We start from the raw sequence: 11,355 nt of genomic DNA, 5'->3' as shown, positions 1-11,355 counted from the left end.
GGTTTGAGCCATCAACCCTTTAGGAACGTCTGCTTTTGTGTTCGGCTCGATTTCACGCACGAATGAATCGCCAGAATAACGATACTAATTCTAGTTGTTACGTCCCTTACACGCAGCACGCCGATGTGTTTTTAAAGGGCACTAAATTGTTGTTTTTACTTCGAGTGCTTGCTAAACCCGTCCAATTTAAATATTTATGCGCTAATTTGACTTTCAACCGGAAAAAAACCACCGACGGTTCACATACACATCGCCGTACATTCGCCGAAAAAATCCTATTTCTGAAGCGGGCTTTTTTTAATTTATAAAGGCTTTTGCTTTTGACGTTTGCAGGAGGGCCGACGACGGATGGGGAGGGGAACAGGGACGGATTTAATTATTCTTTATTTCATCACAAATTAATTTCTTTCTTTCCCTTTTCTCGGGGAAAAGTGTGATGGGGCGGGAGGAGGCGGAGGGAGCGAATTAAGAGATTAATTAATTATTTTTTTATGGTTTATTTATGGAAGGGATCAGTTTGATTTAATTAAATGCGAACGGGTGCTGACCCGGAACTGCCATCGCACCAGAAAGCGGAAATTCACGTCTTCATCTTTAATTTCAAAATAATAAGCCTATAAAATTTAAATCCTACGTTAAAACAAACACTTTTTCGATGTTTCTCTAAGTTTTTATGTAAACGTATCTCTAATTAAAAAATTTAGTTTCTAAGCTTTAGATCATCTATGATTTTAAGATGTCAACTCAAAAAGGCTTAAAAATACGAGTCTAATTTGAGGTTTCTTTTTCCACGATCCAAAAGTTCAAAAAAAAATGTCTGCATTTTAAAGTTTCTGAAATATATCCCGAGATTTTGTTATTTTCCAACTCATTGATTCTTGAAGAATTCAAAAATTTTGAGATTTTAAGCTTTAAAAGGCCTTTTTCCATGCAGGTTTCCAAACTTCAAAGGTTTTAAAGATTTAAGATTATAATTTGTAATTTTACAAAAAAAATATTTGTTTCTATAATTTTTCGAGTATTTAGATCAGAGAGTTCAACATCAAGTTTAGAGATTAACGAAAAAAATCAAATTCTTTTTCGTGTAAAATACGTAATATCTACCCAATTTTGAATTTCTACTTTTAAACTTATTATGATGATCTAGAATCATAAATTTTTTGAGTCAAAACAACAAAAATTGTTGCTGTTTTATTGTTTTTTCCTGGTGTTTCGGTGTATTTCTAAATTTCAAAACTTTAGTTTTTAACATTTAAATCGTCTAAGATTTAGATATTTCTACTCAAAAAACCTAACCTAATCTTTTGAAAATACAATTTTTTTCACTTTAATAAATAAATGTCTACATTATAAAGTTTCTAATATTTTAGAGTTCCGAAATTATGCTATTTTCCGATTCAACATTTCTAGAATCTAATTTAGAATTTTTAGAATTTTAAAATCAAAATCATGCAATTTGTAAAAAAATTAAGAAACAGTTATATTTTTTAAGATTTGATCACTTTTCGATTCTATATTGTTCTAAAATTTAAAGATTTTAGCTTTCTAAACATTAAAGATTTTTAGAATCAAAAAACTACTTATCTAATCCCTAAGTAAAGTTTCTTTGATTCTGACATCAACTTTGTCCACTATACTTAATTTTTAAAACAGTACTTACTCAGAATTCGTACGTAGGTAAGTCAACAAAAATTGGGCTTTGTGTTAATGTTTCTATATTTCTAAAATTCAATGATTTTGGGTATTTAAGTTTTGAACATTACAAGATCTAAATAATGCGAAAAATTTTTTTAGGAATATATATTTCTCAAAATTTGATCATGTTTTGATCTAACATTTCTATTGGGTTTTTATGTCTCTAAAATCAAAAGAATGCAAATTTCTACGTTTTAAAGATTCAAAAGTTTAAAAATTCATCAGAGTTCAAAAGTTTAATCCGATATCTAGTTACCAGATTTTATAAAACTCTTAAAATTCTAACACTCAAAGATTCTAAGATTCTAAAAAATACAATGATTTTAAATATCAACACTTTAGAAGTTTCAAAGTATACGTTATTCGAATTATTTTTGAATGGCTGTAATTTTTTTTTGGAATTGTGGAAACTTTTTCTGAAATTACCGGAGTTTAATTACAACTATTGAAATTATGTCAATTTCTAAGAATTATTTTGGAACTATAAAAAATATCAGTTGGAAAAAATTCAAATGTTCTGAAGAGTATGATTTTTTCAGTTTGTTTTCTTCAAAAAAGTGTATGAATTTTTGAAAGCCCTTGAGCGGCATTATCTGGGCTTTAGCTCCGGAAATGCCCCTTATCGTTTGATAAGTGAGTGAAAATAAAGGGTTGTCCGCCACCCGTCCCTAATTACGTCCCTTGTGTCCTAACCATCCGTTTATTAAAATATTTTCAATATAAATAAGGGCGGCACGCCTCATTACAATCATTATAAATTAGCATAGATTTTCCGGTTCTGTGAACGCGTGAACGCTCCTTTATCCGATTCATGTGTATCGGTCGTAACTCAAAAGACGTTTGTTGCAAACACTTGTGAACCGTCATATATCACCCGTCCTCATTCTTTATGTTTTTCCACGTCGGTCGCCGATAAATTTAAACTTCACCCCTTTTTTCCCGCTTGCAACAATTCCGCATCAATTCCATTCCAATAAATATTGATTTACGAACTGATCGACGCGCGAAAAGTGCTTTATTTCGCTATAATGCGTCACATAAATTTCGAACGCGCCTCGTAGACGCGGCGCCAAATTCGAAAACTACTCATGGATGACTAGACGTTTCAATTCCCGCCGGCTTTTTCGCCTCGAATACTACACATCGAGCGATTCAGAGGAAAAACTAAAACATATATTCGGATCGTTTCAATTTCTGTTTCTGGCATATTTGAACGTTAACTCTCTATATAATATGAATGCTTTAACTTTGCCGGGATTTCACAGTCGTTCAGCTCATTCTTTCACTACCAAAACGAGATACAAGGAGGAGGAAACGACTGGACGCCATTATAATGCATATATAATGTTATATTGCAAAAAAGTCGGCAGGCTGTGTGCCGATTCTTTCGCTGAGGTGAATCGATAACCGACCTGGGGGTTAACACAAAACAATCTTGCCTTTAAATTCCCCTAATTCAAAGATTTCGTCTCAAATTCCAAAAGTAAAATTTCCATTGAAAAAAATTTTTGAACGTATAATGTACTAGTTGTTTCAACACTATAACAACGCCGCATTTTCTCTCAAAATTAGCTGTTATAAATTATTTATGCACTTTAAAAAATAGCTAATGTAATTTACACTTTCAGTGAGATATCCAATCATTAATAGCTATTTTACATGAAAAAAAATTTTTTGGTAAAATGCAACGTTGGCGTTTTTATAGTTTTGAAACAGCTTATAGTTAGTTTCTATAATTGCTTAAAAATAAGTTTAATCTTGCAAAAAAACATTTATAACTTCAATTTTTGGAATTATTTATAGATTTATTGGTTCCCTTCTTAAAAAATCGCTTCAGAATGGCTTGTATTTTTGCCAAAAACGATGATTTTTCGATGCGTTATTTTTTTACAATTTTTTTTGAAAATAGTGGCCTAATTTTATCCAAAAAGACAGTTTTTGACTATTTTTCGTTTACAAAATATGCTTGAACTTTAGGTACCTTTTTCCACTTTTTGAAATAAATGGGCATTTTTTTGAAAACTTTAAACTTAAAATTTTTTTAAATTTCCATTGTTTTTGTGTTCTTGTCTCCAAATTTTCTTTTATTTTTTTGCTACGAATAAATTTCTTGTTGATTTTAAATCATAAAATCTAGAAATTTTCGCTTGGTCCACAGGCCATAGAATCCAATTCCCTGGTTGTTTTTTCAGCAAATTGAATCGGTTTTCTTTTGATCGTTCGGTAACAGTAGCGCCCTATCCATCCAACCACCCTGGTCTGGTTCTCTAGTCATACATAAATGTCACTTACATGTCTAACGGGGGTGACCCGTAATGGGGTATTTAAACGCCGCCTTGGGGTAATTGCTATTAATAGCGTGTGTTTTGGACAGCCCTTTGCATGTTATGGACACGATAATGAGACTTTGACTCTTCAAAGCAAAGATTTCCGCATGCATCACCGACCATCTCAACCATTACATTTCCGCCTAGTCTCGGGATATTTATCTGATTTTAGCTCCGATTTTTTATTTTGATTTTTTTTATATAGAGCGACTGTGACCGATTCGCCTTTTCATTAAATACGAAACGGATAGAAGGGGTGTGAACAATGGGATGGAACCGTACGAAATAATATCAAGCGTAAATAAAAATCGAATAAAAGGACATATGCGTTTAATACGGACGCGTGGCCCGACTGTAGAAAATTTCATATTTATTAATATAAAACCGTTCGACACGGGGATTCACCGGGGATGGGGCATTAGCATAAAGCGCAGAAGGCTGCGCTTGTCAACTGACAAATTAAAAATCCGCAAGTTTTAAGGGATTTTCCTAAAACTTTAATCTATAAGAATTCTAATCTCACTGTTTTTCCAGTTTTTTTTGTGTTTTGTATGCAAAATGTAATGTTTTAATTTATTAGTGTTCTAATAATGACTATAATCCAAAAAAAATCTAATTATTTCAAAAACTAAGCAGAATCGACCATTTTATTCACATCTAAGTAAAATTCCGTTCTGTGAGAAAGACCGGCCCTTAAACCGGTTCACTGGTGTCTCATTTGTCCCAGGATTGAATAATTGACCAATAAAAATATAAATTTTATCTCCTACTTGTTTATCTGATGCACAAAAAATTGCAAGACGATTTAAGCGTTTGTCATTGGATATCGGAGAAATATTGCACTCCCAACTAAAAAACAGACCAATCATAAGGCGTTCAAAACTGAACAAAAAATTGTTGTTTGATTATTTTGTAAATGTCGGCCAAACCACCTGGAATTTCGCTGTTTTCTAAGAGTTTTCTATTACACTTGGGTTCAAAAATCGTGGATAAATTGTGGATCGATTTGTTTTTGAGATTGATTCTCGCAATTGGTTCGTGTTCAAACTCAAACATTTCGCAAATTTTTCAGCAAAAACTCAATTGTTTCGCAAGATTCTCTCACAAAACGGAAAAAGATACCAAATTTGGTCAAAAATCTTATATCTTTTTAGTTATTAACTTAGGCATTTGAAATTTATGAGTTATGTTTTTTTTAGACAATTTAATGATCTTTGAGAAGCAAAAACAAAGAATTGGGTGTTGCATTTAACTTTTTCAAGTTATTCAACTTTTAACAAACTTCTTATTTTTTATGTTCTCAGGCTTTCAATCTTTCAATCTCACAGTTTCTTAGTGTTTCAATCACACAATTTTTAAGTTTATTCTTAGTATTTCAGCTTTTTAGTTTCTCAATTTTTCATATGTCATATTCATTTCTTAATTTTTTCAGTTCTTTGTTGTTTAACTCTCTTATAATTTGGCTTTTGTAAACTTTTTTCCAATTTTGAACACACTGAAGGAAAAATATAAGTTCTCTCTTTTGATGGTTCAAATACGCTTTCAAAAACTCTAAAAATGGCAGAATTACCGATTTTTGAAATAAAATTTGCAAATCCAAAAATTTTCAAAAAATAGAAAACTGATAAAAATCCTCTTGAAGTAACGCGAGAAATGCAAAATCGCAGTAAAAAACACATTTTTCCATACAAAATAAGAAAGTAAGGAAATAAAATGAAAACAATTAAATAAGAAAAAAAAAGAAAATTAATTAAAATAAGAAAATAAGAAAGAAGTTACTGAATTCGTGAAAAAAATTGTAACTTTTTGAAATGTCGTCTAGGAATTGTGGAAAAATTAGTCACTGACAAACTATTCAAAAAGTCTGGATTTAAAAAATCTATTAAAAATAACTGTTGAGTGTTAACTGTATGAAAAAATATGCAGAGTTGTCTAATTTTCTAAGATTATTTCTAGGATATTTTATTTTTTTGTTGCCTCCTAAATAAAGTTTTGAACGTTATTGTAAATGAGTAATAATAGTTTTAATACTCATTGTCTTGAAAGTTGGCAGTTTTGCTCCACTTCCGTTTTATTAGGTTTGCGCCCGTTGTCGATATCTGATTAGGACGTGCGTCTGCACCCTCCTTGGGGGAGGATTATATATTTGTTAGTGAATGTCCGAACACAAGTGTGTTTGACGGTGTGATTTTTCACTTTGATATTTTGACAGGGGTGTAAACTGACCAGAACGAAAATCCCTCCGGCTTAATTATCTCGCCGGAAAAATCCGTCTTACGCCGGAAAAGCGCTTTAAAAATTTAATTATCCCGAGTGCGGCAAGTGGAAATGCGCCTTTCAAATCCAATTAACTCAAAAATACACGCCGGGAATTGATCCCTCCCCCACCCCACCCTCCGACCTCTAATGTACAACGTGTTTAATTCAACCCCGAAAAATACCAATTTTTTCATTCGGGGTTATTTTTCTATCGAAGGTGGTAAAATATGCACATAATTACTCAATTTTCAATAGAACGCGCCAAATATTTCATTGTAGCGTTAGGGTCGGACGGAAAAATTGCGACGATTCATCATTTTTTCGCCACGCCTACGACGCTGTGTGTGCAATAGAAAAAAAAACACAAAATGTTGCTTTTTGTTATTTTATTGGTGGTGAAATGACGTCAGCAGACGTTGCCGCAGTAGCCGTAACTGCTGATGCCGAAGTAGTTATTGTAGCACTCTGAAACAATACACGGGTTACATACAATTTTTTTTCTACGTCTTCTAAATTAACGAATTACTTAGGGACGGTTTATAGAAAGCTCTGTTAAAATTTAATTTGTTGTTAAATGTTAAAGACGCGGATGGACAAATCAAATTGCTTCAATTTGGTCACGTGATCAGTTAATCACGCATTTAATTGCGGATTAAATTAATAACGCTTCTATAAACCAGTCTTTAATTTACGAAAAATCAGTTACGAGAACAAATAATTTAATAAGAAAACATGTCATTTTAATAAAAAAAGAAAGGATATTTGTAAAAGTGTACTCTTGTTACCTTCTAGTGAACCCTGCTGTTTATTTGGTTGCCTACATGATACAGTCTCGTTCAAGACTCAAAGTTAGATTTTAAAACCTAAGATTTTCTTCAAATAGTACTGTAAGTGAAAAGCAAACCTTTTTAAATAAATAAAACCTTTTACAAATTTTTTAAATGTCTCAAATTTTGAAATTTCTTGACCTTCAATTCAAAGGTTAGATCGTAAAATCTGGACATATCTATTTTATTTCTTTGTTCTAAATCTTAAAATGTCAGAATATTTAGATGTTAAATTGTGTAAAACAATAGAAAATCGCAAGATTTCAAAATTATCGACACTGGTCCTTGAAATTTTTTAGACTTAGACAAACTTCGAATCTTCAAACTTCAGCTTTAAATTTTTAAACACCAATAATCTGTGCTCTTGAATTTGAAAATTTTAGAATTTTCTTTTGAAGCGTAAATTAAAATTTGATGCATTTAGAAAATGTTCTGTTAACTGGCGTATTTTAAGATTTTTTTCCATTTCTGTTTTATAAAATCTAAGTAATGTTGGACCAATTATTTCAATAGTGAGTTAACTTTAGACTCAAATAGTTAAGTCAACTTAACTCTTCTACTTCTAAATCTGTTAAACTTTATCTTATTTCCTACCTTAGCTCTGAGTTAGAAAAAAAAAAGTTAACTCTAAAGCCAGGTTATTTCAAAGATGGAAATATATTTTTTTGACTTTATAACCTGAAGTTTATATTTAACTCTACATTTAAATAATAATTTCTAGAATTTGAGACATTTAAATCAATACTTTTGAATTCAAATGTTCAAAGCTCAGAATTTAAAATTTTTGGAATTCTAAATTTTAATCTTGATGCGTTTGGTCGTAAATTCTGTAGATATTTTACTAAAATTTAAAATATGAAAACATAGAATGATTAATTTTTGCATTATCTCTAACTTCTATCACTTCAGCATTACTATTCTTTCTTTATTTTTTAATATAGAAAGTATATAAAAGTATATAAAAAATATATGAAAAGTATATAAAAAAAGTATATAAAAGTATATATTATTTATGAGACAAACTTTCTATATTCATAAATCATATATTTTTAGACTGAGGCGTAGCCGAGTTATTCGAGATAATTATTTTTGTTAATTATTAAAAAAAATTAAGAAGACCATCTCTGTAATAAAAAACGAAATGAAAGAATCATATTCATATATTGCAGTTTATCCATTTACAAAGACAAAGACGTACCTATAAGTATTTCGAAGAAAAAAAATCGTCAAATATTTACAGTTTTAGCATTTATATTCAAAAACATTGAATATATATTTATTTTTTTTTTTTTTGGATAGACTTAACAAAAATTATAGTCTTAGAACTTTTTTGCTCTCATCTGTCGATAGTTTTTCAACTTACATAATAATACAGACTTTAATCACAATTTCGTAATTCTTTTGGCCACTTTTATTTTTTTTACTTACGTCTGCAATAAATCTCCCCGCACGCCTCATACATCGTCTTCACACACAACGACTTGCAACAACAATAGCAAGAAAAACACCCCAAATGATAGGACCCATGCGACGTTAAAACCTTCTCAGCTGCAAAAACTTTCTCTCCACATCTCTTACATCTATCTTCACACGAACAACATCTCTTGCAAGGACGTGGTTTACAACTTCGACTACGTCCGCATGAAGGACTCGGACATCGAGGTCGAAAATAAATCATTTTGTTCTTGCAACAATTATTGGAGGGAGGAGGACATGGCGATCGACAACGTTGTGGGGAAGGGCAGCGTGGAGGTGGAGGGCAACGTGGAGTGGGAGGGCAGGGAGGAGGTCGACAGGATTTTTTCCTGGAACAGCAAGGATCCGGACAACGTTTCATTGGAGGAGGAGGACAACATTTGTTGCAAGTGCATTTGGGAGGACGTGGAGGATAATTGAGGGGTTTGGGGGAGCGGGGACGGCAGTGGATGCGCTTGAAACAGCGATCTTCACAGCAGGATTCTTCGCAGCAGGCTTGACAAGGACAGGGAGTTTGGCAGCAGGAGGGGATGCAGCTGCAGGAGTGGACGTCGCGGGGGCAGTCCTTCAAATTTGAACCAAAATTTCAGTTTATTATTTCTACCAAACAAAAAGACAGTTCTTCAAAAATTAATTTTTCTTCGATTTAAAATTGCTAAATGTCACAAAATATTTCTAATACTTATATTGCGTAAATCGTGTGTTATCTAAAAATTTTAGACCAATATCTTCAAGTTTTCGAAGATTGGCACAAAAGTTTTTTGATGAAAAGTATGTTAGGGGATTACAGTTTTTTTTACACCAAACGATAAAATAAAGTCTTTGACATACATTTGAACTTGCAAAATTTAAAAAATGTTGCAAAAAAATCGGAAATGTGCTAGTTTTCACTTGCATTAATTTGTTTTTAGAAGAATATTACTAAATTTCAAGGATATTGACAAAGATTTTGACGATTGGAAAATCGTTAAAGTAAGTTGAAGTGTATCATTTGTTACGAATTTGGGAGCGTTTTTCAGTCGAATACTCACTCAATCAGAAAAAAAATCGAATAATAAATCCATTTATGTTCATTTTTCGAGGAGAAATTCACTACTAAAGTCAAAATATCTTGCAAAAATGAACCAGGAAATTCCTTAATTAACAAAATACTAATTACTTTCCATGAATTTAGAAGCTCAATTTTCGGCGAAAATCGAAAAAAATTGTGAAAATGTGCAAAACCAAAGTGGAAATTTAGTGATAAATTAGATAAAACTTAATTTTTTTGTGGATTTAGGATTTTTATTAGCTAAATTAATATTTACTAAATTAGAAGTATTTTCACAAAATAAAGCATGAAATAAAATGCAATATTTTTTGTTAATTTTTCTTTTCACTTTTCAATAAAAGGCTGACTCGCACTAAAGCAGAAATATTTTCACAAAAAAAAACAAAAAAATCATGTTTTTTAAGCTCGTTTTATTCAATTAAGAACATTCGACGAGAAATTCGATTAATACGAAAGATTTGCTAAACATCGGTTAAATTAAATTAATTAATCGGTAAATTTAAGTCTGTGTCAAGTTACTTTAGAACAATTTTTCAATCAGACAAAATGTTGAATAGTAAAATTTAGGAACATTTGTAAATGAAACTTTCTCTACTAAATTAGAAATATTTTGAAAAAATGTAGAAAATTGCAAAATTGTGTTTTTTTTTAACAAAACTGGAGAATCATTAAAGTAGGTTGAATAGTAAATATCATTTGTTATGAAGCGTTTTTCAGTGGAAAACTCACTAAATTATAAAAACAAAACAAAAATAAATCTATTATCTGTGATTATTTTAATTTTTCGATGACAAATCTTAAAAGATTTTGCATAAACGAAGCAGAAAATTCCTAAAGCAATAGAAAAATATTTCTTTTCACCGTTTTGAACTTAAAATTATTTGAGAATGTGTCAAATAAAATGGAAAATCGTTGGTATATTAAATAGTTCTCAAATTATCTGCGATTTTAGAAACATTTGTAGTGACTTTGTTAAATTAGATAAGGTGTTTTGCTGAAAATGAATGCATTAATTCAGTTTTTAGCGAAAGGCTAAAGCAGAAATATATTGACAAAAGACAGAAATCCCATCAGAAAACCATAAAATTTTTCCAAAATGTTTTTGGCCTTAATTTTGACAAATCTAGAGTGAAATTTGCTGAATTCGAAAAACTTTTCAAAAAAGTAGGAAACTGCAAAAATGTTTCTTACTCTAACGAGAAATTCATTAAATTTCGAAAATTCTGTTAAAATTAAGCAAAAAAAATCGTTAAATTCGTCTTCAAACACGTCTTTCGTAAGAAATTTAACCGATTTTTGTCACGTAAGAATTAATTTTTTTTGACTCAAAATCAATTACATCAGAGTCGCTCGACTTGCAGCAAACCGTCCTCATCCTCTCGCAGTAATTGAAGCTCGGTGTCGAGTTAACTCTGCACACCTCCTTCGGAGGACAGCAGCAGGCGCAGAAAACCTCTCCGTAGTAGATTTTGGCCGAGCGCACATTCAACGGTCGATTACAGTTATCTGTAGACTGCGACTGGTGAAAAACCTTGATTTGAACTTAAATCGCACTTACAGCAACAGAAACAGCCCTTATGCCAGACTTTGTTAAGCGCGATTTTACCAGCAGTCGAACAGATGCCTTGGCCGCACCGTGCGCAGCAAGACATGTTAACACATACCCTTATTGCGGGGGAAACACAGGAATTTGTTCACAGGGAGGGAAAAATGACGTTAA

General features: G+C 31.5%; 1 protein-coding gene across 1 annotated transcript; it reads right to left on the bottom strand.

Moving 5' to 3' along the window:
- Positions 1 to 6,652: 6,652 nt before the first annotated feature.
- On the bottom strand, positions 6,653 to 11,325 carry LOC107398059 (keratin-associated protein 9-1). Its single transcript, XM_015980821.2, has 4 exons — positions 11,194 to 11,325; positions 10,975 to 11,141; positions 8,537 to 9,149; positions 6,653 to 6,746 (listed from the first exon to the last, which is right to left on the bottom strand). Exons 1-4 carry the CDS (start codon positions 11,285 to 11,287, stop codon positions 6,688 to 6,690), a joined length of 933 nt encoding a protein of 310 aa, XP_015836307.1. The 5' UTR covers positions 11,288 to 11,325; the 3' UTR covers positions 6,653 to 6,687.
- Positions 11,326 to 11,355: the final 30 nt, after the last annotated feature.

The sequence above is a fragment of the Tribolium castaneum genome, chromosome 8 (genome assembly GCF_031307605.1).
Source record: "Tribolium castaneum strain GA2 chromosome 8, icTriCast1.1, whole genome shotgun sequence".
In the NCBI taxonomy this organism is placed as follows: domain Eukaryota; kingdom Metazoa; phylum Arthropoda; class Insecta; order Coleoptera; family Tenebrionidae; genus Tribolium; species Tribolium castaneum.
The sequence above is the reverse complement of the archived record's forward strand: the minus strand, read 5'-3'. Positions and strand labels throughout refer to the sequence as shown.